Genomic DNA, 27,412 nt, shown 5'->3' on the forward strand with positions numbered 1-27,412 from the left:
GACATTGATGAGAGGTGACAGAACTGAACAGCAGCTGCAAACAGTGCACAGGTAATTCATTCCCTTGGAAAGATTTAAACATTATTTCAGAAGCGCAATGTTGCATGATGGTATGTTGCTTAAAACTGTATATCCATCTGTAGACTTTATCATCCTCTAATATTGCCAGTTTATTGTTTAATGCCATTATTACCTCAGTTACATAGGGGATCATTCCTGCTTTAGCCAGTGAGCAGAATATAACAGAGACACCGTTTTTGCGCTTCATGAATAGAAATATACAGGATTTTTGCATTCCTGTGGGGGTCTGTGCTTCCTGTGTGATTCCTAGTTTAGTTTTTTGAATCCTTGAATTTTGATGCATCATATTTGATCAGCAGGTTTTTGAACTTTCAAAAATGGCACGTCAAATCCTGTGGCCTCTGCTACTTTTGGGGATGATGAGTAAGTATTTTCTTTAAATAAAATGATCGATGAGTCTCTGTAATTTTCTAAATATATCTATACGTTTTCTTTCATAGCTTTTGGGACTACTTGGAGTTCAAGTAAGTTGAAGTTTTAATAAGCTCTTTGTATTTGTTTACCTTCATAAACTTTTGGACCTGATTCATTCAAAGTCAACGAAATACACTTTTGTTGTTGCATTTACTTAAATTCGTTGACTCATCTATGTGGATTGATGTTAAATGTATCGGTACTTTTCTAATTATATCAAATCATTTGCTTTAATAGCTACAACGCCACCGACGACTACAAGTAAGTTGATGTTTTAATAAGATCTTTGTACTTGATTGCCTTTGTAAACTTTTCCGAGGTTAAGGTCACGAGATACACATTTGTTGTTGCATTTACTTAATTTCATTGACTCATCAATGTGGATTGATGTTAAAAGTCTCGGTATATTTCTAATTATATCAAATAATTTGCTTTAATAGCTACAACGCCACCACCAACTACAAGTAAGTTGATGTTTTAATAAACTCTTTGTACTTGTTTGCCTTTGTAAACTTTTGGACCCGATTTATCCGAGGTCAAGGTCAACGAGATACACGTTTTTTGTGCCATTTACTTAAATTCATTGACTCATCTATGTTGATTGATGTTAAAGGTCTTAGTTTTTTTCTAATTATATCTATACGTTTTCTTTCATAGCTTTGGGGACCACTCAGCCTCCAAGTAAGTTGAAGTTTTAATAAGCTCTTTGTATTTGTTTACCTTTGTAAACTTTTGGACCTGATTCATCCAAAGTCAACGAAATACACTTTTGTTGTTGCATTTACTTAAATTCGTTGACTCATCTATGTGGATTGATGTTAAATGTATCAGTACTTTTCTAATTATATCAAATCATTTGCTTTAATAGCTACAACGCCACCGACGACTACAAGTAAGTTGATGTTTTAATAAGATCTTTGTACTTGATTGCCTTTGTAAACTTTTCCGAGGTTAAGGTCACGAGATACACATTTGTTGTTGCATTTACTTAATTTCATTGACTCATCAATGTGGATTGATGTTAAAAGTCTCAGTATATTTCTAATTATATCAAATAATTTGCTTTAATAGCTACAACGCCACCGACGACTACAAGTAAGTTGATGTTTTAATAAACTCTTTGTACTTGATTGCCTTTGTAAACTTTTCCGAGGTTAAGGTCACGAGATACACATTTGTTGTTGCATTTACTTAATTTCATTGACTCATCAATGTGGATTGATGTTAAAAGTCTCGGTATATTTCTAATTATATCAAATAATTTGCTTTAATAGCTACAACGCCACCACCAACTACAAGTAAGTTGATGTTTTAATAAACTCTTTGTACTTGTTTGCCTTTGTAAACTTTTGGACCCGATTTATCCGAGGTCAAGGTCAACGAGATACACATTTTTTGTGCCATTTACTTAAATTCATTGACTCATCTATGTTGATCGATGTTAAAGGTCTTAGTTTTTTTCTAATTATATCTATACGTTTTCTTTCATAGCTTTGGGGACCACTCAGCCTCCAAGTAAGTTGAAGTTTTAATAAGCTCTTTGTATTTGTTTACCTTTGTAAACTTTTGGACCTGATTCATCCAAAGTCAACGAAATACACTTTTGTTGTTGCATTTACTTAAATTCATTGACTCATCTATGTGGATTGATGTTAAATGTATCAGTATTTTTCGAATTATATCAAATTATTTGCTTTAATAGCTTCAACGCCAACGACGACTACAAGTAAGTTGATGTTTTAATAAGCTCTTTGTACTTGTTTGCCTTTGTAAACTTTTCCAAGGCGAAGGTCACGAGATACACATTTGTTGTTGCATTTACTTAAATTCATTGACTCATCTATGTGGATTGATGTTAAAAGTCTCAGTATTTTTCTAATTATATCAAATTATTTGCTTTAATAGCTTCAACGCCAACGACGACTACAAGTAAGTTGATGTTTTAATAAGATCTTTGTACTTGTTTGCCTTTGTAAACTTTTCCGAGGTCAAGGTCTTTTCTAATTATATCTATACGTTTTCTTTCATAGCTTTGGGGACTACTCAGCCTCCAAGTAAGTTGAAGTTTTAATAAGCTCTTTGTATTTGTTTGCCTTTGAAAACTTTTGGACCTGATCATCTTGTTGAATGATGTGGAAAAATCTCATGGTTTTGTCTAATTATATCTTATCATTTGCTTTAATAGCTACAGCGGAACCACAGGCTCGAAGTTAGTTGAAGTTTGAATAAACTCTTAGTAAATGCGTACTTTTTCTTTTATCATTCTCCTATGAGGGTAGTCACACATTCAGTTTAGTCAGCTCAAAGCATGTGTTGCCAGGGTTTTACCATATACTCCCAGATTACATCCATTACCAGTGTCGCCTTTGTTAGCAAGAGTGAGTAGCTTTAAAATATGTGTCAGATTTAGGTGAAATGGATCTAGTGGCAGAAATGGAAAATAAAATAATCCTAGTGTTTTTTTCATTAGTGTGGGTTTTTAATCTAAATTCTACGAATCTTTTTTTTCTTTACCCTCTCATGGGCCCTTTGTATTTAAATACTTTATATTTACATCAGGGGTGGGTGCTCTCTACGGAGATGGCAGGGTTTGTTTTACAGTATCCAGAATTTGACTAACTAATTATCTTATCTAAGTATTATGAACTCTCATGACAACTGAACTCTACCAGTGGTTTTCTATCACTTTTTTGAAGGGGAGGGTGAGGTGAGGGGTGTTCAGCTGCAACATGCAACTTCACCACTAGATGTCAGTAAATCCTACATAATGAACCTTTAAGTCATGTCTCAATTAATTTGCTCTTTTCTTAATTTTTGCTTATTATTATTAATAAAAGCAAAACGTGTTGACATGCAAAGATTTCTGAAATTAAGAAGATCTGTTCTGGTCGGTCAGTACATTTCTTTAAGAGATCACAAAAATTACAGGGTTTCTGCAAGTAGGATTTTACAAGGGTATTAATGATTAGATTTGAAGATCTAGAAATGTTATATGATAATAACCCCAATATGGTTGTTCTATTTTTTAAAGGCACTTCTTTCATTCTTTATACAGATCCCCTTTACCCAATCAATGGAAGAACAAGCTCTCGATCAGATGATGGAAGTTCACCTGAAATTCCCCTGCTACAAGCTTTTGTTTACTTTGGACAGTCACATAATCAGATCTATGTATGTGAATTCTTTTTTTTCTTGTATTTAATTTTCTTCAAATCCCATTTCCTTCCACTGGTTAGACAATCCCTATCAATTCAAGATCTTAGTTGTTAAGATAAAAAAGATAAAATGGTTTGGAGAAGCAAATGGTCTGTAGTGAAACATAAACATAAAACAATTTGCATCATTTATGTTAATAAATATGCAGATGTTTGTACGGTTGTCTGTGATCAATCCCCACTAAATCTTTAAAATTATGTTTTATGTTTTTCCAGGTGAACCACAATGGACACCTGACCTTTACTGCTCCATGGGGTAGTTACACGCCTCAGAGGTTTCCAATCTATGGATCCATAGATTTCATCGCTCCATTCTGGACAGATTTGGATAACAGAGCTAATGGTCAGATCTACTACAACCAATATACCAGCGGCAGTGTCCTCCAACAAGCTACACAGGACATTAATACCTACTTTCCATCACTGCGCTTTAATGCCAACTGGGTCTTTGTTGCTACATGGTATGAGGTGGCCTACTTTCCAACAACTGGCACAGTAAGTCAACTTGTTTTTATTGGGGAAATACTTTATCTTGTTCTGAATGTGTGTTCAATCAATTACTATTTGTAAAAACAACTCATTTTCTACAGCGAACAACAGTGCAAGCAGTCTTGATCTCTGGTGGCAGTTACTCATTTGTGTTGATGAACTATGGTCAAATAGCAGCAACAACACGCAGTGTACAGGTTAGTGCCTCCAGATAAAAACAATTGCAAAAATGTTTTTAAGTTTCCATGCTGTTCTTGCAGTAATGGCAGTGAAGAAATAGAAAGAAAACAAACATTTAATTGTATCTTTGCAACATGTGTTTCCAGGCTGGATATGACACGGCCGGTTCTCCTTACCATCTCTCCATCCCAGGATCATTCAGTGAAAATGCAACAGGCAATAGCTCAGCTTTCAGTCTGGGCAGCAACGTCAACGTACCCGGTCGCTGGGCTTTCCGGATAGACCATGGACAAAGAGGCTGCTCTTTTAATGGTAAGACCAGAACCAGAGGGGATACTTATTTAATGTAATGTGGATATGTGATCAACAAATAAGCCATTGATTAAGGTTTTATATGCTGCACAAAGCTGATGGCTTTTACACAGGGAATGTGGTGATTTGTAAAGATGTATTTATGAGGACGCTTAAGTATTTCTGTAAGTCAAATTGTTTTAGATCATCAACACGGCCAAACCATTCATCCTCTCTCATTCTTTGTGTCACAACTCTACTGTTTGCTCTGAAATTAAAGGCAGAAATGCCCCAAAAAGTTAAATGGTTATATAGTAACAGAAGAATAAGCCTTTCAAATAATCTTTATTTTTATTTCTCTCAAAGGGAATCTTGTGCAGCTTGGAGACTCATTCTGGAGTGACGAAACCTGCACAGAGAAGTGCACCTGCACCAGAACAGGCCTGCAGTGTGTCAGGCAACCCTGCTCCTTTTCCCAAATCTGCCGCCGTGCTTCATTTCAGTTCTCCTGCCAGACGGTGCAGAGAAGTACCTGCACCGTGAGCGGTGATCCACATTACAGCACCTTCGATGGTAAAGTGTTTCACTTTCAGGGCACCTGCACTTATGTTCTCTCAGAACAATGTGGTAGTGGGCTGCCGTACTATCGAGTAGAGGGCAAGAACGAGAACCGTGGCAGTACGCAAGTCTCTTGGACAAGACTCGTGAAAGTGTTCGTGAACAATGACATTATCGAGCTTGTTAAAGGACATCTTGGTGAGGCTAAGGTAAGCATCAACCTCACGACATGTGCACCGCCTCTTTGTATAGTTTTTTTATGTGTTCTGTATTGTTAACAATGTTTCTTTGCTTACAGGTCAATGGAAGTTATGCTGCTGTTCCATTCTCCCTGAGCAATGGTTCTGTCCAGGTTTACCAGTCCGGGTTTTCTCTGGTCGTCAGTACTAACTTTGGCTTGGAGGTTTCTTACGACGCATATCATTATGTCAGGATCAGCGTACCCCACACTTACCAAAATGCAACCTGTGGCTTATGTGGGAGCCTCAATAATAACCCCAGGGATGACTTTGAAACTCGCGAAGGGGCCATCGTGAGCTCTGATGTGGTATTCGCCGAGAGTTGGAAAGCACCAGGAGATGATGAGCCCGGATGTGGGATCATCTGCAGAGGTCTGGCCTGTGCTGACTGTACTGCACAGCAGACAGCTTTATACAGCAATGCAGACCATTGTGGTATCCTCCAGACACCATCTGGACCTTTTGCCGCCTGCCATCAACAACTTCCCACACAGACCTTTCTGGAAAATTGTGTGTATGATCTCTGTGTAGGAGGAGGGTACCAGCCCATTCTGTGTCAAGCACTACATGTTTACGCAAGTCAGTGTCAGCAGAGTGATATCGAGCTGCCAAGCTGGAGGAGAGAAGGATTCTGTGGTATGTCTGTCTCTCATTTAACATTATGTTAAAACCTCATTTCAACATTTCAATGGGGTCAATGTCTATTTTATGTTTTTGTCTAGAAATCCCCTGCCCAGCCAACAGCCACTTCGAGTCCCAGGGCACAGGGTGTCCAGCTACCTGTGTCAATCCCAATTCCACCCACAACTGCCCTCTCCCTGCCCAGGAGAGCTGCATTTGCAATTCAGGCTACATCCTCAGTGCTGGGGTCTGTGTCCCTAATGCTCAGTGTGGCTGCAGCTTTGAGGGTCGTTACTACAGCTCTGGACAAACTGTGATACTTGACAATAACTGTGGAAGACGTTGCAGCTGCAGTGTTGGCCGCATGACTTGTCTTTCACATAGTTGTAGTCCCCTTGAGTCCTGCAGGGTGGAGGAGGGAGAAAGAGGGTGTAGACCTAACAGCTATGCAACATGCCTGACAAGGGGACCCGGGTCATATCAAACATTTGATGGACTGATGTACCAGTATCCTGGGGCGTGTCGACTGACTCTGGCCAAAGTGATGGGATTGTCTGCTCATCCCCACTTTGTGGTGACAGCAGAAAAAGTACCCAGAGGCCAACGCGGTTTTGCCAGGTTGCTAAAGTTAGAGGCAGAGGGAACACAAGTCTCAATTGAGATGGCAAACAGCAGCACGGTTCAGGTAAGATAATTAAGTATATTACAAAAACTGAAGACAACAAAAACAAGATCGAAAGAAAGTCCAAGCAAATACATACGTTTTGAATTTTTTAAATGAGAGTCTTATTTCCAAGCATGTCTGACTCTGGCTGTTTAAATGGCTCTCTAGGTGGACGGTCAGCGGATCAGACTTCCTTTCAGCTCAGCATCCAACCGAATCCAAATCTACCACAGCAGCATTCACAGTATCATCATTCGCACGTCCTTTGGTGTGACCGTGCAAACAGTCTGGCCTCACTTTGTTCGCATCACTGCACCTGGTGTCTACAATGGTTCCCTGGGTGGACTCTGTGGTAACTACAATGGTCACTCACATGATGACTTCCGCACACCCAATGGCATTCTGGTCAACAGCTCTCAGGTCTTTGGAGACAGCTGGCGAGACGGTTCCCTCGCTGCACACTGTGTAGAAAGTGTAACTAATAATTCTACACCAAACTACAACTCCAGTGAGTACTGTGGAATCATTGGCTCAAGAGAGGGACCATTTACCCAGTGTTGGGCCATGGTAGATCCAAGACCACATGTAGAAGTGTGCAAGGAGATCCTGGGCGGCTCTAGTGATCCAGCATCCACACTTTGTGAGGTCCTACGGGATTATGCACTGATTTGTCAGCAGAATGGCGTCACCTTGCCACACTGGAGGAATGCAACTAGCTGCGGTAAGCACTTGTCCTCCTGTTGTGTTAACTTTAAATATGGTATAAAACAATGTAATGACCCTTTCAACCTGTATGTTATCCTCTAGATCAAACCTGCCCTCGAAACAGCCGCTATGAACTATGTGAAACCGCTTGTCCTTCCACTTGCCCCAGCCTCTCTTTCCCATTCACCTGTGACACTGTTTGCCAGGAGGGTTGCCAGTGTGATAATGGTTTTGTCCTCAATGGCAACCAGTGTGTGCCACCAACATCCTGTGGATGCCATCACAATGGACGCTATCGGCAAGGTGGAGAACAGTTCTGGGACAGTGAAGAATGTCAGAGCTTGTGTTCCTGTAATGGCACAACTGGGTTAGTGCACTGTCGTCCCAGCTCCTGTGGTCCCCAGGAGTCCTGCCGTGTGGTGGGAGGCAACTTCGGCTGCCATCCCAGCCCTCATGGCACCTGCTCTGCCTCTGGAGACCCCCATTACCTCACATTTGATCACAAGGCCTTTGACTTCCAGGGAACCTGCCGATATGTTCTAGCAACCCTCTGTAATGACACTGATGGAGTTCAATTTTCGGTGGAGGCTAAGAATGAGCCGTGGAATGGGTGGCCAGTTTCAATCACAGCTGAGGTTTTTGTGAATGTATTGGGTTACCGACTGCGTGTGTCCCAGCACAACAGAGGTGTGGTAGAGGTGAGTTGAACAATGTTTGAAAGATCACTATCAGTTTTTGAGGCCCAAGAGTTTGGGCTCTGTCTTAATGCAAACACAGTTTTGTAACTGGTAAAAGATAATTGCAGAAGAGAATTGTAAGATAATTTTGAGGTACTTCACAAATGTTCCCTTCACATACAGTAGTTTGATCTCCATAGAATACTGGCAACTGAATCTAGGTCACAAATATCCAACAAATTTTACATTTTATATTTATAACTTAATGTTGCAATATTCTCCTCCAATGTTTTAGGTTAACGGAATAATTAGCAATCTGCCAATTCTGTTGAGTGGAAATGTGTCGGTCTTTGCAAGTGGCTCCCTCACATTTATCAATGCTGATTTCGGCCTCAGCGTCTCATACGATGGGTGGAGCACAGTGTACATCTCGGTGCCATCACATTACAGGTATTTGCCATTCAAAGTTTAAATCACTAACAACCTTCACAGTATAGTTTTAGCTGTAAATAGTTAAAGTATTTGTCTTTGTATGGCACTAACCTACTGTACATTAAAGGGGTAACACAAGTACTGTTTGATTGATGGATTAATGGCACTGAATTTTCCCATTTACTTATCATCTTTATAGAGGAAAAACATGTGGACTTTGTGGAAACTTCAATGGAAATCAAAGTGATGACTTCCAAACCCCATCTGGAGCAATAGTCCATACTCCAGATCAGTTTGGAACATCTTGGAAGGTGGCAGGAAACTACACCTGCAGCGATGGCTGTGGTTCCTCCTGCCCTCGGTGTCTCGATGAGCGCCCTGCTCGAGCTCAGTGTGAAGTGATTCAAGCAGCCGACGGCCCCTTCAGCTTCTGCCACGAGGAAGTGGACCCGGCGCCATATTTCAACGACTGTGTGTTTGACGTTTGTGTGTCGGGAAATACGGGTCAAGATCTTGTGTGCAGGGCCATTCAAGCCTATGTCAGTGCCTGTCAGTCTGCTAATGTTCGAATCTACCCTTGGAGACAGAACACCACCTGCAGTGAGTCAAACCGTTAATGCATTACTAGCAAACTGACTGAACAACTGTATTTATATTTTTTTAATCTATCATAAACATCTAATAGCCACCTTTTCTTTCCTGAATTATTAAGGACTGAGCTGTCCAGTTAACAGCCATTATGAGCTGTGTGGTACCGACTGTGGCCACACCTGTGCCAGCAGCGTTGATGCCACCTGTGAGCAGGTTTGCTCTGAGGGATGTTTCTGTGATGAGGGGTTCGTCAGGAGTGGGACGAGGTGTGTCCCTGTGGAAAACTGTGGCTGCCAATATGACGGCTTCTACTATAATGTAAGTCACACAAATGAACAATAAAACAAGATTTCCATCAATATGCTCGAAAAATTGAACTGTAGAATATTGTCAAATATGTCAGTCTTTGTACATATGGCCATTGACCATTGGGTAAAGAGCTATTAAGTAGCTCTCTTAGTCCCGGTTCAATCCCCACTCTTCCCCATCTGCATGCCGAAGTGTCATTGTCAAGATACTGAACCCCTAAATGGCCTCTCACAAATGTTGAGTGTACTAATTGTAAGTCACTCTGGACAAAAGCGTCACGAAATGACATGTAATGAAATGTAATGTAAGAATCCTAATGTCCACTTCCTGCGTCTGTCACCCATCACTGACTTATCAAAAAACTGTATCCTTATTAAATAAAAGTGAAGTTGCTTGGTCTGTCATTAAATGATTTAAGACACAAATACATATATTTGCTATATACATACATAATGAACATAAAGTCTTCATGCTACGAATCATGATAAGTAACAAATGTGAGCTATATAACATTTTTCCATTCCGTTTTTTGTGTTATATTGTAGAAAATGCTAAATTTTGGAAGATTTCATGTGTATCCTTTCCTCCCATGTTACAGGCGGGTGAGTCCTTCTGGACAGACGGCTGCTCCCGGCAGTGTAAATGTCATGCTCCAAACGACCTGCGCTGCTCTGCTGCATCTTGCACGCCTGAACAACAGTGCACCATCAGAAATGGAAAGCTGGGCTGTTACAGTGCAATGGCCACTTGCACTGTGTGGGGGGATCCACATTACAACACCTTTGATGGGGCACTGGCTCATTTCCAGGGCACTTGCTCTTACACCATCACTGAGAGTGTTGGCAACAGTACCAGGGGAACCCAATTTCTAGTAGCTGCCACCAATGATCACAGAGGCAACAACCGCGTGTCATATGTGTCAGCAGTGGATATATTCCTCTCAAACCAAACAGAGAGAGTGAATCTTAGGATCGGACCAAATAAGAGAGTAACGGTAAGCCTGTGATTACTCTAAGAAAGAACATGTCTGTGTATCTGTCTGCTGTGAACAAGTTCCTCTTCACTCTTTGTCTCTCTCTCATCCCTCCAGGTGAATGGAAGTGTGGTTTCTCTTCCAACCACCGGAGGAGCTTTAGCTCACATTGAGAGGCAGGGAAGCTACATAGTGGTCGTTGCTAATGACCTGACGGTCCAGTTTGACGGCACAAGTACCTTACTGGTCAGAATCGGCCAAAATCATCAAAACAAAGTCACTGGGATGTGTGGAAATTTCAACAATGATCCTGCAGATGACAAATTCTTGCCCAATGGCACACTGGCACAAAATGACAATGAGTTTGGACATAGCTGGAAGGCACCTACAAGCCAATCAGGGTGAGCTGCTATGGAATAAACTTATGTAGGATATTCCACCACCATAATATCGTTGTCAGTTAAAACACTTCCTATACATAGAGTAGGTAGTATCTTCCCCAGCTTTAACACTACACATTTAAAACATTGTTTCCAAGTCTCAGTTAAGTGGACATAAGTAGCAAAGTAAACAAAATCAGTTTCTTGCAGAGTAAATACGTATGATGCCTTTTCTAGATGTGGATCAACTGATGAAAGGAACGATGATGGATTGAACAACTGCATGTATAGGGAAGAATACACTGAGCTGTGCAGCATCATCACCAACACCAGCGGCCCATTCAGCAACTGCCACTTACACTCTGACCCTCGGCCATTCTTCACTTCCTGTGTCTATGATCTCTGCCACTACACTCCAGCCAATGGCATGCTGTGCTCTGCCATCTCAGCCTATGAGAGAACCTGCACCGTTTTGGGGTTGAACATCTCTGAGTGGCGCCCGGCTTTGCATTGTGGTAAAGTTGGAACTTAACTAATTGATAGCCATGATTATAAAATGAGACAATAACTCAATAGGTTAATAGAGCGAGCCGTTTGCACCAATTTGACTTATTCCGTTTCGTTAATTTTCCTCTCGTCCTTTCCTCACTACTTCCACAGCCAACTCCGACCCGTGTGAAGAGCTGAACTGCACAGAGAATGAGTGGTGTGGTCAGAAGGACGGGGTTCACGGCTGCTTCTGTGATGAACACCACCATCGGCCAAATAATGAGAGCTACGGTGAGGCCTCTTAAAACACTGTCGACAAAGGCAGATACAAATTTCATAGAAGCTCAGGTGGCCTAAAACAAGACTAAATTCTAAAAAACTAAAGATAATTTTTATTTCTAACTCTCTCTCTAATAGACTCGTCCATCTCTTGCGTCAGTAGTTCGGGCACCATGTCCGTGTCCCGTTGTCAGCTCTTTGAAGCTGGCTTCCACTCCGACGCCCTCCATCTCAAAGAGGACTCCTGTAAAGGTGCTCTTCAGAATGGACGACTGGTGTTCGACTTCGACAACAACGAGCGTCACTGCGGCACGGTCCTCAAGGTGCAGTCACTCGTGATCAGTTCGTACATAATATCATTTCTGACCATTTATTTCCAAACCATCTAATACTCTTTTGTCATTTCAATTTGAAGAGCAATGGAACCCATTTCATCTATGAGAACACCATCCAGGGCAATGTGGACCCTCATGATGGACTAATCAGCCGCCAGAGGAACATCCATCTGCTCTTCTGCTGTGTCTACCCTCTGACTCAGGCCGTGTCTATGGATGTGGGGATTAATCCTGTAGAGAGGTAGCCATCCCATTTCCTCTATATGTTGTATTTGATTGATTTCATCACTTCGGTCCATCAAGTTCTGTCATGGTGTATAAGATGCTACTAGAGTGTCAATTGAACCCTTTTTAAAGAATAATTATATTAAAGAGTTAACAGAGCCTTGTGTAATTACTCAAAATACCACTCATCACCAGGCATTTACCTTTTTGAATAGGTCAATTTTGTACGAATTTCCAATTTAGACTCTTGAGCTTAGAGGTCAACAAATACCTGTCAATGGATTCCTTCTAAAGTCATTATGTGTGTTTTATTTATAGCATTGTGAGGAAGAAGCTTCCAGCTGGCCAAGGGGAGTATCACATGAGGATGATCCCCTACCAGGACTCTGGCTTCCGCCACCCCTTCACCAGCAACAGGAATGTTGAAATGGAAGTAGACCAGAGATTGTATGTGGAGGTGCGCACGGACGGAGTCGATCAGCAGCAGATCTCCACTGTTTTGGACTCTTGTTGGGCCACGCCAGTCAACCTGGAGACCTACCCTGTTCGCTGGGATCTCATCAAGTCAGAGTAAAGGAACTATTGCAACTCTTTCATCCTAACAGAGTGATGTATCACTCTTGATTGCCAGTGTTACTCTTCACTTGGTCTACCATTTCTTTCTTTCACAATGTCATCTTCCCTGTCTTTCAGGTGCCCTAATGAAAAGGATGGGACAGTAGAACTGATTGAGAATGGCAGATCCACCGCGGCTCGTTTCTCCTTCAGGATGTTCACATTTTCCAACTTTTCTTCCATTTACCTGCACTGCCGAGTTCACCTGTGTCTGCTGAGAAACAACAACTGCACAGCTGTGAGTTGTATTAAAATATATGGTGGCTGGCTAAAGGATAGGTCATAACCCCAAACTCAGCAATGTTAGGGGTCACCTTTTCCTGTCAAGTTTAGTTTTGATTAGCTTATTGATGCTATCTGATGTTGTGCAAGATGGCAGCATCTTGTATCCAGAAGGTTTTAGATCCATTTCCATACAGTGGAAAAAATGCAGACACATCTTAACATGCAGTTTATGGAATATATTAATTGTCAACATGTGAATTAGCATAATCCTCTCATGTTCTTTCTTGCAGCACTGCTACCCGGGCCACCACAGGCGAGTTGAGAGGGACGTAACCTTCCATGACACTTCTTTCATGTCAGTTGGACCCCTAAGCCTGAATGGAGAATCACATGGTAAAGCTCTCTTGTCTTTTCACAACTTTTGCATTATTGTAGATGACACAGAGCTTGAGTTTGATGTCATTCATGTTTTGAAATTTGATTCTTCTCTTGCAGGCATAATAAGGGAAACAAGCTCTGCTCCAGGCCTGTTGACTCCGCTGGTGACCCTGCTGCTCACTTTGATAACCGCCAAAATTCTGGTCTAGGGAGATCACTGATGATCAGTATTTTGATTTACATCAGTAGGGGGCACTTACATACAGCATGATGATTCTGAAACCACTTTTTTGTTGACAGATTATATTCGTTGATTGAATCCCATGCTCTTTTGAAAAATTGCACTTTCTTGATTCTTGTTGTTCTGGGTTTGTAGCCTCATATTTGAATGCATTTATTCTAAGTCACTTTGGATAAAAGCATCAGCTAAATGAAATGTAATGTAATAAAATGATGGTGTCTAATCAAATGATCATGTATCGTAAAAGGTCCAAGAGTAATTAAAGAATTTTCATGTTTGGAGAACAGATCTAATTTTTTGACTAGGATTTTTTTCTTGACTGTGAACACAATCCCAGTCCAGCAGGAACACTGAAGTACGTGATTGTTCATAGTGGAGGGTTCTCAAAGAAGTGCTTTACATTACAATATGAGGATTTCAATACGGGAAATCAATAAAATGTCAAATAAAAGAAAAGAGATGCAATGTTAAAGATGTTGATTAAAATGATTTGATCCACCCTTTAGTTCGGGTGGATCTTTGTTGGTTTCAATAAAATCCGTTCAGTAGTTTTTGCATAATCCTGCTCACAGACAGACAAACAGAAATGCAGACATACTGTGACCTTCTTGGTGGAGTAACTCATTAATTTGTCAAAAAGGCTGATCCCAACACTGAGTTTAGCAACATTTGTGTTTTCTGACCGTGAACCATCTCTTTCTCAATTTACCTCATTTCATTTTTGTGAGTAACAGAGGATTGGTTCTCACAGAGCAATCTCTTCTTTCTTTGAGGCTGTCAGGAAATGCACGGTGTCCTCCAGGAAAGGCTTTGGATGATAACCTGTTATAAAAGCTATTATATTTTTTATCTGATACTGCTCCTCCTGCATGATACAATTATTATTTGTTACTGGGAATACAGGTTCAATCAAACCAGTCTCAATTGGCCCAGAGGAGGAAGTTGGTTGTCTGCCAGACTTTACTACTCACATAAAACACAAAAAACAAAAGACTACTTTGACAGTTTATAGTGAAAACGAAACGACTATTACAAAGACTACAATAAAAAGCTATAAATCATTGAAGTCAATAAAACATCTGTCTGAAACAGAGTTGCATAACTATAATAAACGATTTTTACACGAGATGCAGAGTTTATCAACGACCATTTATCACTGTGTATAATTTAATCCAAGTAAAGCCCAGTTCGCGCCACAAAGTTTTTAGCCCGACTTTCCAATCACTGCAAGTTTTGGAAGTCGCTGACAAACGCTCCAGATCAGAGCTAAATCTGCGTTCGATCACTGGATGCCAATCACAAAGTGTGAACTCGTCAGAGATGCAACTCAAGGGGGGATAATGACATGATGCAGACTCTCATTAATTATCTGGATGTGTCAGTGACAAAACCAGGCGATCAGAGTGCAGGATGGGGCGACTGCACATGGCTGTAATGTGGGAAGAGCCATAAAGGATCATTCAGACTCACTGTGTCCCTTCTCATTGGTTTTCATGAGTCCAGACATACCTGTCGGGAGTTTTCCCTGGTGAAAGAACATGTGGTGTGTAAACCCTTCCAGATCCTGAGGATCTGGACCAACCATTGGTACCCACGTTATTTACCTAGGTTCAATACCAGATTGCTCCTCCGATTCTCGGGAGGGTTGAATATCCTGTAGTCTTGAGTCCAGCCTTTGGTCTTTTTGAGATTATTACTCAAATGCATAAGAGGCGCATCTAGAATTGTTTCAATCAAACTTTTATACTATCAGTTAACTGATATATACATGACTGTCAATAACGAGTCATGGGGATATAAGGTTAATAGTTTTTTATGTTGTAGCTAATTCACGTCTTAACAAAGCTGCGACCCCTCATCTGGGGCAAGCACAGATGCATTCAGAACTTCCTATTGAACATTTCTCCCTTTCAGACAAACACATCCTCCCTGTTGTTCTTCTGTAATATTTAACACAACTTGCAGGGCCCAGGAACTCGAAGGAGAATCTTCAAACCAAAGAATAAAGACGGAATAAACATGGCTGCTTATGAAATATTTTATTGTGGTATGGTGGACCAGTGCACGGCCTTTGATTCGGGCTGAACTTTCAACTACATCATCAACATGCAAAGAGAGTTCAACTGTGTCCACACACAATAAAGAACAATACATCCTTGTGTCTTTCTCCTGAGAGGAGGTTACCCATCCCTAATATTGTGAGAATTATTTACTGAGTGAGTCATTGGATATGAGGCAATATAGTCAGTATCTAAGGCAATAAAAGTTACTGCAGAGCTTTTCACCATCACAGTTCTTCTATCTTACAAACTGGCATTGAGAAATACCCTTTCGACAACTAGTTAAAGGCTCAGTATTCAATTTCATTTTCTCATGCATATGCTGCACATAGCAATAAACATTTTATCATTATTTGTGCTTAAAGAAATGTTGGGTTTAGTGGTTATCTGGGGGGAAGTTGATTCTGCCACTTTAATCCACTGAAATGAGCCAAAAAGAGACGAGAAAACCAATGTTTAACAAATCTGCAACTAGTGAATAAGGTTTTTGGAACCATGCCAGCTTTTACTGTTTAAAGCCTCGTTCCAGCTCTGTCGTCTCACACGGATGAGAGCAACAGCATAAGTGGTAGCAGGTGATTATTTTAAAGAAGTCAAATTTGAATGTTTTTTCATTCAATAACATTTCAATTATATAAATGTTGTACTTGCAGTATTAAGCTTATACATTTCTTAATGATTGAACAGATTTGATTCCGGAGCCAACCAGAATGGCAAATCACATCTTTTTGGCACTTCTAATTTTGGGGATGATAAGTAAGTAAATCAATTTATTTAATAATTTGCTTTTTATTGTGTGATTACGATGTAAATTTTATATTTTTAGTTATTCGCTTTTATTCGCTCTTTCACATTTTACCAGAATCTTGAGACTTTGTTGAAGGCTCTATGTAAATGCAAATCCTTCTTATTATTATTATCATTATAATTATCATTATATCTAATCATCATTGGTTGTTGCATTGATAGAGAAATAAATATCTTTCCTCATCTGCCTCTTTTGTCTCCCTAACAGGTTTTGGGACTCCTCAGTTTGTGAGTAAGTTCACGTATCTTGACGCCTTTTTAAAATGTGGTTTTCATCACTTCAGTCTATGACAGTATTACAGTCATTCATACATCTCCGGTAAAGATTAAATCTTAGGCGTTTCAAATACTTTGCCCCATATCAGAATAGCAATACCAACTATATCCTTGCGCTGTTCCAGACCGATATACTTAATACTATACAGAATTGTGTGTGACCCTCTGTTTTTTCCTAGGACCCCTTTACCCAATATCTGGAACAACAAGTCCTGCATCAGATGATGGAAGTTCTCCACGGATTACTCTGCAGAGACCTTTTGTCTATTTTGGACAGACATATAATTACATTTATGTATGTAGAATTATATTTTCCTATTAAATTCCTACACCACAGATTACAAACTGTGAGATAAAATTTGTCACATTGAATTATAAAATATTGTATTACTAAATTGCAGCTGATGATTGTTGACTCATATTTGCAGGTCAACCAGAATGGACATCTGACTTTTACTGCTCAATGGGGAGCTTACACGCCTCAGAGGTTTCCAATGCATGGTTCCAAGGACATCATCGCTCCATTCTGGACCGATTTGGACAACAGGGAAAATGGTCAGATCTACTACAACCAGTACACCAGTGGCAGTGTCCTCCAACAAGCTACACAGGACATTAATACCTACTTCCCAAGCATTAACTTCAATGCCAACTGGGTCTTTGTTGCAACATGGTATGGGGTGGCCTACTTTCCAAAATCTGGAACAGTAAGTTGTAGTTTACTTCTTAAATCTAATTCTGCATTACCCAATGAATTACCTCTTAAATGGTGATAGGACAATGACAAATCATCAAACATAGATTCTGTGACAGACTTAAGTCAAATCAAATTTTCCTTATTGTTTTGATGATATTGAAATATGAATAAATTGGAAAATATCTATATAGATATCTATATATAGGATATACAGAAGAGCATAACGAAAGCTGTACATATGATGATCCATTCATATTTTCTAGAGCACCACTGTCCAAGCCGTGTTGATCTCTGGAGGCCAGTACTCGTTTGTCATGATGAACTATGGGATAATAGCCTCAACCTCGAAATCTGTGCAGGTCTAACTCATTTAAGTTATTATATGAATAGTTTCCAGGACTAACTACTAGATTAACTTGATGAAGTTATATGATTTTATGTTTTTGTTTTTGCAGGCTGGCTATGATACAATTAGCTCTGCTCACCATTCCACCATTCCCGGGTCATTCACTGGCGCCGCAACAGGCAGTAGCTCATCTTTCCGCCTGAGAAGCAATGTGAATGAACCCGGTCGCTGGCTCTTCCGGACGGACCATGGCTCCAGAGGCTGCACTTTTAACGGTAAATCAGACACAGAGGAGGATTACTGAACTAAACTAGGCCAAATCTGAAGTCCCGTGCAACAAAACTGCCCAACACTGAACCAATATGACCCAAAGTTGGAAATAATTGATTCCCGGTCAGATTGTGAAACTCAGATCAGTGAAACAGTGGTGGCCACTCCTTCGCTATATACTTGCAACACAATACACCCTGGCTTGTTTTAGAACCAATAAATTACGTGCACAGTCGATATATAGAGCACTAAAACTTGTGTGTGTCATTCGCAAACTTTTCTCTCCCAAATGAAATGGTTTAAATGCAGTAGTGACCGCGCAAATAAGTTGATGCCGTAAAGACATTTATTTTGATTTCTGTCAAGGTGAACCTGTGCAGCTTGGAGATTCATTCTGGAGTGACAGAACCTGTACACAGAAGTGCACCTGCACCTCAGCAGGGATGCAGTGTGTCAGTCAACCCTGCTCCTTTTCCCAAATCTGCCGCCCAAGTGCCTTTCAGTTCTCCTGCCAGACGGTGCAGAAAGGCACCTGCACCGTGAGCGGTGATCCACATTATTATACCTTCGATGGCAAAGTGTTTCACTTTCAAGGTGCCTGCACTTATGTTCTGTCGGAACAATGTGGTCATGAGCTGCCGTACTATCGAGTAGAGGCCAAGAACGAGCATCGGGACAGTACACGAGTCTCTTGGACTGGACTGGTTAAAGTGTTTGTGTACAATGACACTATTGAACTTCTCAAGGGACATCCTGGTAAAGCCAAGGTTGATGATTTTTACCACAGTTAATCTCAGTACGTATGTTTATACAAAACCTAATTAATTTTTTTTTAATTTAAAATGCTTGTGTGTTTACAGATAAATGGAAATTTTGTGGCCACTCCGCTTTACCTCAATAACGGAACTGTCCAGGTTTACACATCAGGCTTTTCTGCGATCATCAGTACAGACTTTGGCTTGGAGGTTTCTTATGACAAAAGTTTGTATGTCAGAATCCGGTTGCCCTACACTTACCAGAATGCAACTTGTGGCCTATGTGGAAACTTCAACAATGACACTAGGGATGACTTTAAAACTCGCCAAGGTGAAATCGTGAGCTCTGATGTGGTATTTGCCAACAGTTGGCAGGCATTAGACGACGATGAGCCTGGATGCGAGGCACAATGTGAAGGCCTGGACTGTGCTGGATGCACTGAACAGCAGACAGCTTTATACAGCAATGCAGACCATTGTGGTATCCTCCAGAGCAGTTCTGGACCTTTTGCCGCCTGCCATCAACAATTTCCCCCACAGACCTATGTGGAGAGTTGTGTGTTTGATCTCTGTGTAGGAGAAGGGTACCAGCCCATTCTGTGTCAAGCCCTAAATGTTTACGCAAGTCAGTGTCAGCAGAGTGGTATCCAGCTGCCAAGCTGGAGGAGAGAAGGATTCTGTGGTATGTCTGTCACTAATTTAACATTATGTTAAAACCTCATTTCAACATTTTCATGAGGTCAATGTCTTTTTTATGTTTTTATCTAGAAATCCCCTGCCCATCCAACAGCCACTTTGAGTCCCAGGGCACAGGGTGTCCAGCTACCTGTGTCAATCCCAATTCCACCCATAACTGCCCTCTCCCTGCCCAGGAGAGCTGCATCTGCAATTCAGGCTACATCCTCAGCTCTGGGGTCTGTGTCCCTAATGCTCAGTGTGGCTGCAGCTTTGAGGGTCGTTACTACAGCTCTGGACAAACTGTGATACTTGACAATAACTGTGGAAGACGTTGCAGCTGCAGTTTTGGCCGCATGACATGTCGTTCACATAGTTGTAGTCCCCTTGAGTCCTGCAGGGTGGAGGAGGGAGAAAGAGGGTGTAGACCTAACAGCTATGCAACATGCCTGACAAGGGGACCAGGGTCATATCAAACATTTGATGGACTGATGTACCAGTATCCTGGGGCGTGTCGACTGACACTGGCCAAAGTGATGGGATCGTCTGCTCACACTCACTTTGTGGTGACAGCAGAAAAAGTACCCAGAGGCCAACACGGTTTTGCAAGGTTGCTCAAGTTTGAGGCAGAGGGAACACAAGTCTCAATTGAGATGGCAAACAGCAGCACGGTTCAGGTAAGATAATTAAGTATATTACAAAACTTGATGAGAAGAGAAACAAGAAAGAAAGTCCAAACAAATACATACATTTTGGATTATTTAAACAGACATCTCATTTCCAAGCATGTCTGACTCTGGCTGTTTAAATGGCTCTCTAGGTGGATGGTCAGCGGATCAGACTTCCTTTCAGCTCAGCATCCAACCGAATCCAAATTTACCACAGCAGCATTCACAGTATCATCATTCGCACGTCCTTTGGTGTGACCTTGCAAACAGTCTGGCCTCACTTTGTGCGCGTCACTGCACCTGGTGTTTACAATGGTTCCCTGGGTGGACTCTGTGGTAACTACAATGGTCACTCACATGATGACTTCCGCACACCCAATGGCATTCTGGTCAACAGCTCTCAGGTCTTTGGAGACAGCTGGCGAGACGGTTCCCTCGCTGCACACTGTGTAGAAAGTGTAACTAATAATTCTACACCAAACTACAACTCCAGTGAGTACTGTGGAATCATTGGCTCAAGAGAGGGACCATTTACCCAGTGTTGGGCCATGGTAGACCCAAGACCACATGTGGAAGTGTGCATGGAGATCCTGGGCGGCTCTAGTGACCCAGAATCCACTCTTTGTGAGGTCCTACGGGATTATGCACTGATTTGTCAGCAGAATGGCATCGCCTTGCCACACTGGAGGAATGCAACTAGCTGTGGTAAGCACTTGTCCTCCTGTTGTGTTAACTTTAATTAAGGTATAAAACAATATAATGACCTTTTCAACCGGTTTCTTTTCCTCTAGGACAAACCTGTCCTTTTAACAGTCATTATAAACCTTGTGGAACCACTTGTCCTTCCACTTGCCCCAGCCTCTCTTTTCCATTCACCTGTAACACTGTGTGCCAGGAGGGTTGCCAGTGTGATGATGGTTTTGTCCTAAATGGCAACCAGTGTGTGCCACCAACATCCTGCGGATGCCATCACAATGGACGCTATCGGCAAGGTGGAGAACAGTTCTGGGACAGTGAAGAATGTCAGAGCCTCTGTTCCTGTAATGGCACAACTGGGTTAGTGCACTGTCGTCCCAGCTCCTGTGGTCCCCAGGAGTCCTGTCGTGTGGTGGGGGGCGACTTTGGCTGCCATCCCAACCCTCATGGCACCTGCTCTGCCTCTGGAGACCCCCATTACCTCACATTTGATCACAAGGCCTTTGACTTCCAGGGAACCTGCCGATATGTTCTAGCAACCCTCTGTAATGACACTGATGGACTTCACCATTTTTCAGTGGAGGCTAAGAATGAGCCGTGGAATGGGTTGCCAGTCTCAATCACAGCTGAGGTTTTTGTGAATGTGTGGGGCTACCGACTGCATATTGTAAGGGAGAGAAGGGATGTGGTTCAAGTAAGTCATTAAAATCCTGACTGATATTGTTTTATCAGATAACTGCCATGCATTAAAACTTACTAATCAAGGACATGATTAGAATAGAAAATTAGGTGAGGGAAGAATAATATGTGAATGTTGCAAAAAGCACAACTGATCTTTTGCCCAATTTCCCTTTTAGGTCAATGGAATAAACAGAAATTTACCTATTCTCTTAAATGGAAGTCAGGTGTCTATCTATGCAAGTGGATCTCGTGTATTTGTCAGTGCTGATTTTGGCCTGAGTGTCACTTACGATGGAATTAGTACAGTGTTCATCTCTGTACCTGCCAGTTACAGGTATCTCTCATTCACCTAAGCTTAAATATGACTCATGTGTCATGTTCATTATCACGTATCTTCTGATTTATGACACTGCATCTACTTAATTAATTGTCACCCACACAGAGGAAAGACATGTGGAATTTGTGGAAACTTCAATGGAAATCAAAGTGATGACTTCCGCACCCCATCTGGAGCAATAGTCCCCACTCCAGGTCAGTTTGGAACATCTTGGAAGGTGGCAGGAAACTACACCTGCAGCGATGGCTGTGGTTCCTCCTGCCCTCAGTGTGCCGATGAGCGCCCTGCTCGAGCTCAGTGTGAAGTGATTCAAGCAGCCGACGGCCCCTTCAGCTTCTGCCACGAGGAAGTGGACCCGGCGCCATATTTCAACGACTGTGTGTTTGACGTTTGTGTGTCGGGTAATGCGGGAGAAGATCTTCTGTGCAGGGCCATTCAAGCTTATGTCACTGCCTGTCAGTCTGCTAATGTTCAAATCTACCCTTGGAGAGAGAACACCACCTGCAGTGAGTCAAGCATTTGTTCAGACTTAGTCATCCACTCTGGACAAATAGTTAAAATAATTAGTTCATAAGCTTCTGACACTTACCATTCTCTCCTCACTTAAAAAGGACTGAACTGTCCAGCCAACAGCCATTATGAGCTGTGTGGTACCGACTGTGGCCACACCTGTGCCAGCAGCGTTGATGCCACCTGTGAGCATTTTTGCTCAGAGGGATGTTTCTGTGATGAGGGGTTCGTCAGGAGTGGGACGAGGTGTGTCCCTGTGGAAAACTGTGGCTGCCAATATGACGGCTTCTACTATGATGTAAGTCACATCTCAATAAATATAAAAAATTATCCACAGAGCTACTATGGTACTTAAAATGCTGACGAATGCTTGAGAAGACCTATAGTTTCTGCACTGTGATGCTCTTTATGAGCTAGCGACATCATATCAGAATCAAATTACCTGTATCCTCCTGTGAAACATAAGATCCCATAAATTTCATTTAGATTGAATCTGATATTTTAAATTAGATACAAAAGTATAAACTATGAATCATAACCTCTGCTCAACCAGGAATGCAGCAGCTGGAAGAACCTCCCAGGTAGCATTCCAGGGTTAGGCTTACTTGACAATCAACCTCTGTGGCCAGAATAAACAATTATGTCTGGTTTCTCTGTCACTTGGTGGTGTCAGAACGATATTATTAATGGCTCTGTTCCATTGAAAGACCCAGCCTTCACTGTTACGTCCAACTGTGCATTTCCCATTTGGCCTATTATGTAATGTGTGTCTCCTTTCCTCCCATGCTGCAGGCGGGTGAGTCCTTCTGGACCGACGGCTGCTCCGAGCGATGTGAATGTCATGCTCCAAACGACCTGCGCTGCTCTGCTGCATCTTGCACGTCTGAACAAGAGTGCACCATCAGAAATGGCCAGCTGGGCTGTTTCGATGCACTGTCCACGTGCACCGTGTGGGGGGATCCACATTACATCACCTTTGATGGGGCACTGGCTCATTTCCAGGGCACTTGCTCTTACACCATCACTGAGAGTGTTGGCCACGGCACCAATGAAACCCAGTTCCAGGTAGTAGCCACCAATAAACACCGTGGCAACAACCGTGTGTCATTTGTATCAACAGTGGATATATTCCTCTCGAATCAACCAGAGAGAGTGTATATCAGGATTGGACCCAACAAAAGAGTAAAGGTATACAGACTTATTATTGTGTTATTGTATAACTTTCTACGTTTGTCTGGTGTCAGCATCACTCTTGTCATTTACTAATCTCACCTCCCTCCAGGTAAATGGAAGTGAGGTTTCTCTTCCAACCACTGGAGGAGCTTTAGCTCACATTGAGAGGCAGGGAAGCTACATAGTGGTCAATGCCAATGACCTGGTGGTCCAGTTTGACGGCACCAGTACCTTACTGGTCAGAATCGGCCAAAATCATCAAAGCAGAGTCACTGGGATGTGTGGAAATTTCAACAGTGATCCTGCAGATGATAAAGTCCTGCCCAATGGCACACTGGCACAAAATGACAATGAGTTTGGACACAGCTGGAAGGCACCTACAAGCCAATCAGGGTGAGCTGCTATGAAGTAGGATAAGTTGTTGAAAACTGCAGAAGACAATAATGGCAGCACATGATCTGTCATTTTTCTAGATGTGGATCAACAGATGATGAAAACGATGATGGATTGAATGACTGTGCTTTCATGGAAGAATACACGGAGCTGTGCGGCATCATCACCAACACCAGCGGCCCGTTCAGAGCCTGTCACCATCACACCGACCCCCAACCGTTCTTCACTTCCTGTGTCTATGATCTCTGCCTCTATACTCCAGCCAATGGCATGCTGTGCTCTGCCGTCTCAGCCTATGAGAGTACTTGCTCAGTGCTGGGGTTGAACATCCCAGAGTGGCGCCCGGCTTTGCAATGCGGTATGTCGTGGTTTGATCACAGAGATAAATGAACGAAACGTCTTCTCTCTATTACCTGTTGAGTCTCCTCTGTTCTTTCTCTACGGTTTCTGCAGCTGAGTCGGACCCCTGTGAGCAGCAGGACTGCTCCGAGCACGAGTGGTGCGGTGAGAAGGACGGAGTTTACGGATGCTTGTGTGACGAACACCACCATCGCCCCAACAACGAGAGCTATGGTGAGGGTAACACGTCTCTTTCACAAGTAATCGTTGTCTGTTCAACTCATATTTGATTTATTCTTCAATTTGTAGGGTTTTCAGTGATCTTTAAAAGTCAATGATATTCACAGTTATGTACATATCACTGACTTTAACTTCAAATCCTTGTACCCGCTCCAAAACGCATCATGTTGTCACTTGCACCTCAGTTCTAGTTCCTTTCTATTTCACAGACTCGTCCATCACTTGCGTCAGTAGTTCAGCCAACATGTCGCTGTCCCGCTGCCAGCTGTTTGAGGCTGGCTTCCATCCTAGTTCCCTGCACCTGCGGGACGACTCCTGCAATGGTTCTCTCCAGGACGGACGACTGCTGTTCCACTTCAATAATGACAACCAGCTGTGTGGGACACTTCTCAGGGTACAGACCATACATCTCATTAACACTGTCTACAAGCAAACTCTCCCAACCAACAGCTTCGTATTATATGAATGATTAAAAGTGATATTCCATTAAAAATACATGGTTGGACTTCTTTGTCATGTTGTTCTCATAGAGCAATGGGACACATTTCATCTATGAGAACACTGTTGAAGGCGACGTCGACCCTCATGAGGGCCTCATTAGCCGTGAGAAGAGCATTCAGCTGCACTTTTGCTGTGAATATCCTCTGGCCCAGGCCCTGTCGATGGATGTTGGCATCAACCCTATGGAGAGGTGATAACCACTGTACCATCTTGCTCACATATTTAGCTGATTTTGAGCTCTGTAAGAGTTTGACTTTATAATAGGATATAGACTTTGGAGCTCTCTCACTCTCATGTTGTTTTGAAAATATCAGCGTACTTATTGCCAGACTTTTTTTTTTATACCTGACAAAACGACTGTGGCATTAATCCTACTACTCATAATCTAAGAGTAAATTGCATTGTGTCATGTTTTTGTGTAGCATTTTGAACAAGAGGCTTCCATCTGGCCAAGGTCTCTATCACCTGAAGATGATCCCCTATGAGGACGCTGGCTTCCGCTTCCCGCTGATGAGAAGCCGAAATCTAGAAATGGAAATCGATCAGAGGTTGTACATCGAGGTGCAGACGAAGGGAGTTGATGATCGGCAGATCTCCACCATTCTGGACTCGTGCTGGGCGACGCCTTTCAATGATGCCAGCTACCCTGTCCGCTGGAATCTCATTAGTGAAGAGTAAAGCTGTTTCAGTAAACCCTTCTTTAATTCATGGTACCTGTACCCTCTATTACAACCTACTTCATTCCTCCCTGTCTTTCAGGTGTCCTAATGAAGAGGATGGTACAGTGGAGCTGGTTCAGAACGGCATCTCCACTGTCGCCCGTTTCTCCTTCAGGATGTTCACCTTCACCAACTTTACATCCATCTACCTGCACTGCAAAGTCCATCTCTGTCTCCTGAGCCACAGCAACTGCACAGCTGTATGTACCACCTGACCTGCGGTGTCAAGTTTAAAGAGCATCCCTGGAAACAAAACCTCTTTGATTTGTTGTAGCCACATTGATCTACGTTCAGTTGAAAACATGTCATATTCTTTTTCCTGCAGCATTGCTACCCTGGCTTTCACAATAGAGTAGCGAGGGATGTCTCTCACCATGACAGCGCAGCGATCTCAATAGGACCACTCTTCCAAAAACAAGGTAACTGTATTCTTGTTGATGATGTATCTGCGCAGATTAAATCAGGGGGTTAAAAGGTTCATGTGAGTGTTTAATGACGTTAGAGGCCAGGGTTCATCCATCTGTCTTTATTTAAAAGCTGAAGTTAGAATTTGTTTTTTTCTCTTGCAGATAGAATGAGACAGAGCAGTGCTGCAGGACAGCTGACCTCCGTGGTGACTCTGCTTGTCTGTTTGCTGACTGCTAAAGTTCTGACTTAGGGACATTTTATGAAAGGGGCACACACACACACACACGCCGGAGAGACACAAGATACACACATCAATCCCTGAGCAGTAGCTTAACCTGTGTGCATTGATTTAATTTTATGATATACTCTATTGATATACTTCACAGATAATTGTAGTAATGATTCAGACATCTATCGAACAAAGTTATAGGTGTTACAGAATATTTCCTGAAACTTTTTCCCTCTAATTGGTCAGAGAAATGAGATATTTTTATTTCAACCGTGATATTTTTATTTCAACCGCTAGAGGGCAGCATAATATCAAGTACGGGTTACACACATTTTGCATCAGCATCTGTCTTCAATCAATGTTTTTTCCATAAAATGTTTATCAGTTGCATCATTTATTATCAATCAAACATCTCAGTAGTACACATTTTAATTGTCATTTAAAAAAAAATAAGAATCTTATGAATAAACCAAAAATCGAGGTTTCCTCCTCTTTCTACTTTCTTTTCTCTTGTTTTCAATAAAAATGGCATTGACTTAAATTTGGACTTTGGACAGCATGTTCTTCATCGCACACATAAATACAGGATGGTTCTCATTTGGCATGAGAGAGGCTCTTATTCATACAAGAGGTCAGGTTTCCGTCTTTTGTGCAGACGGACGGAGCCGTTATCTCCCACGTCTGCTCTTTAGGGGAGAAATTCATCATTGTCAGTCAGTGTGTCCACAGCAGAGCCCAGGGCCCAGACCCACTGTAGACATAGCAACACTCACCACACACCCACAACATGCAATTTGTCATAGGTGGTACTTTACAGTACAGGGACTTCAAAGAGAAAAGAGCCGCGTGTCCACATGATCCAAGACACCGGCTCTCCACACTGCTGACACGTTATGTGGAGATGACTCATCATGTTTCACAGCTTCTGTCTTCGGAGTAGGCTTAAACATGGAAGTGTATGATCGTGTTAATCAGTGATGGGAGTCGCAGTCACTGTTTTATCACTTAGAGCATTTGCAGCCTGTC

At 42.0% G+C, this 27,412-nt stretch overlaps 1 protein-coding gene across 1 annotated transcript; it reads left to right on the top strand.

The window, feature by feature from the left end:
* LOC133931833 (IgGFc-binding protein-like) lies at window positions 1-26,927 on the top strand. Its single transcript, XM_062378778.1, has 54 exons — window positions 1-51; window positions 381-444; window positions 522-545; window positions 1,153-1,176; window positions 1,364-1,387; window positions 1,567-1,590; window positions 1,770-1,793; window positions 1,987-2,010; window positions 2,198-2,221; window positions 2,401-2,424; window positions 2,526-2,549; window positions 2,681-2,704; window positions 3,551-3,666; window positions 3,927-4,205; window positions 4,301-4,396; window positions 4,526-4,691; window positions 5,037-5,437; window positions 5,527-6,103; window positions 6,190-6,773; window positions 6,921-7,473; window positions 7,560-8,155; window positions 8,430-8,584; window positions 8,766-9,166; window positions 9,279-9,475; window positions 10,065-10,460; window positions 10,557-10,840; window positions 11,057-11,334; window positions 11,480-11,599; window positions 11,726-11,910; window positions 12,003-12,163; window positions 12,466-12,717; window positions 12,841-13,000; window positions 13,278-13,380; window positions 13,483-13,571; window positions 17,178-17,456; window positions 17,902-18,067; window positions 18,429-18,829; window positions 18,923-19,499; window positions 19,586-20,169; window positions 20,313-20,865; window positions 20,952-21,550; window positions 21,714-21,871; window positions 21,980-22,380; window positions 22,486-22,682; window positions 23,177-23,572; window positions 23,667-23,950; window positions 24,031-24,308; window positions 24,404-24,523; window positions 24,739-24,923; window positions 25,060-25,220; window positions 25,453-25,704; window positions 25,790-25,949; window positions 26,075-26,168; window positions 26,319-26,927. The coding sequence occupies exons 2-54, from the start codon at window positions 399-401 to the stop codon at window positions 26,405-26,407; spliced, it is 12,369 nt and encodes a 4,122-aa protein (XP_062234762.1). The 5' UTR covers window positions 1-51; window positions 381-398; the 3' UTR covers window positions 26,408-26,927.
* Window positions 26,928-27,412: the final 485 nt, after the last annotated feature.

Source organism: Platichthys flesus, chromosome 20, assembly GCF_949316205.1.
Source record: "Platichthys flesus chromosome 20, fPlaFle2.1, whole genome shotgun sequence".
Taxonomy (NCBI): Eukaryota; Metazoa; Chordata; class Actinopteri; order Pleuronectiformes; family Pleuronectidae; genus Platichthys; species Platichthys flesus.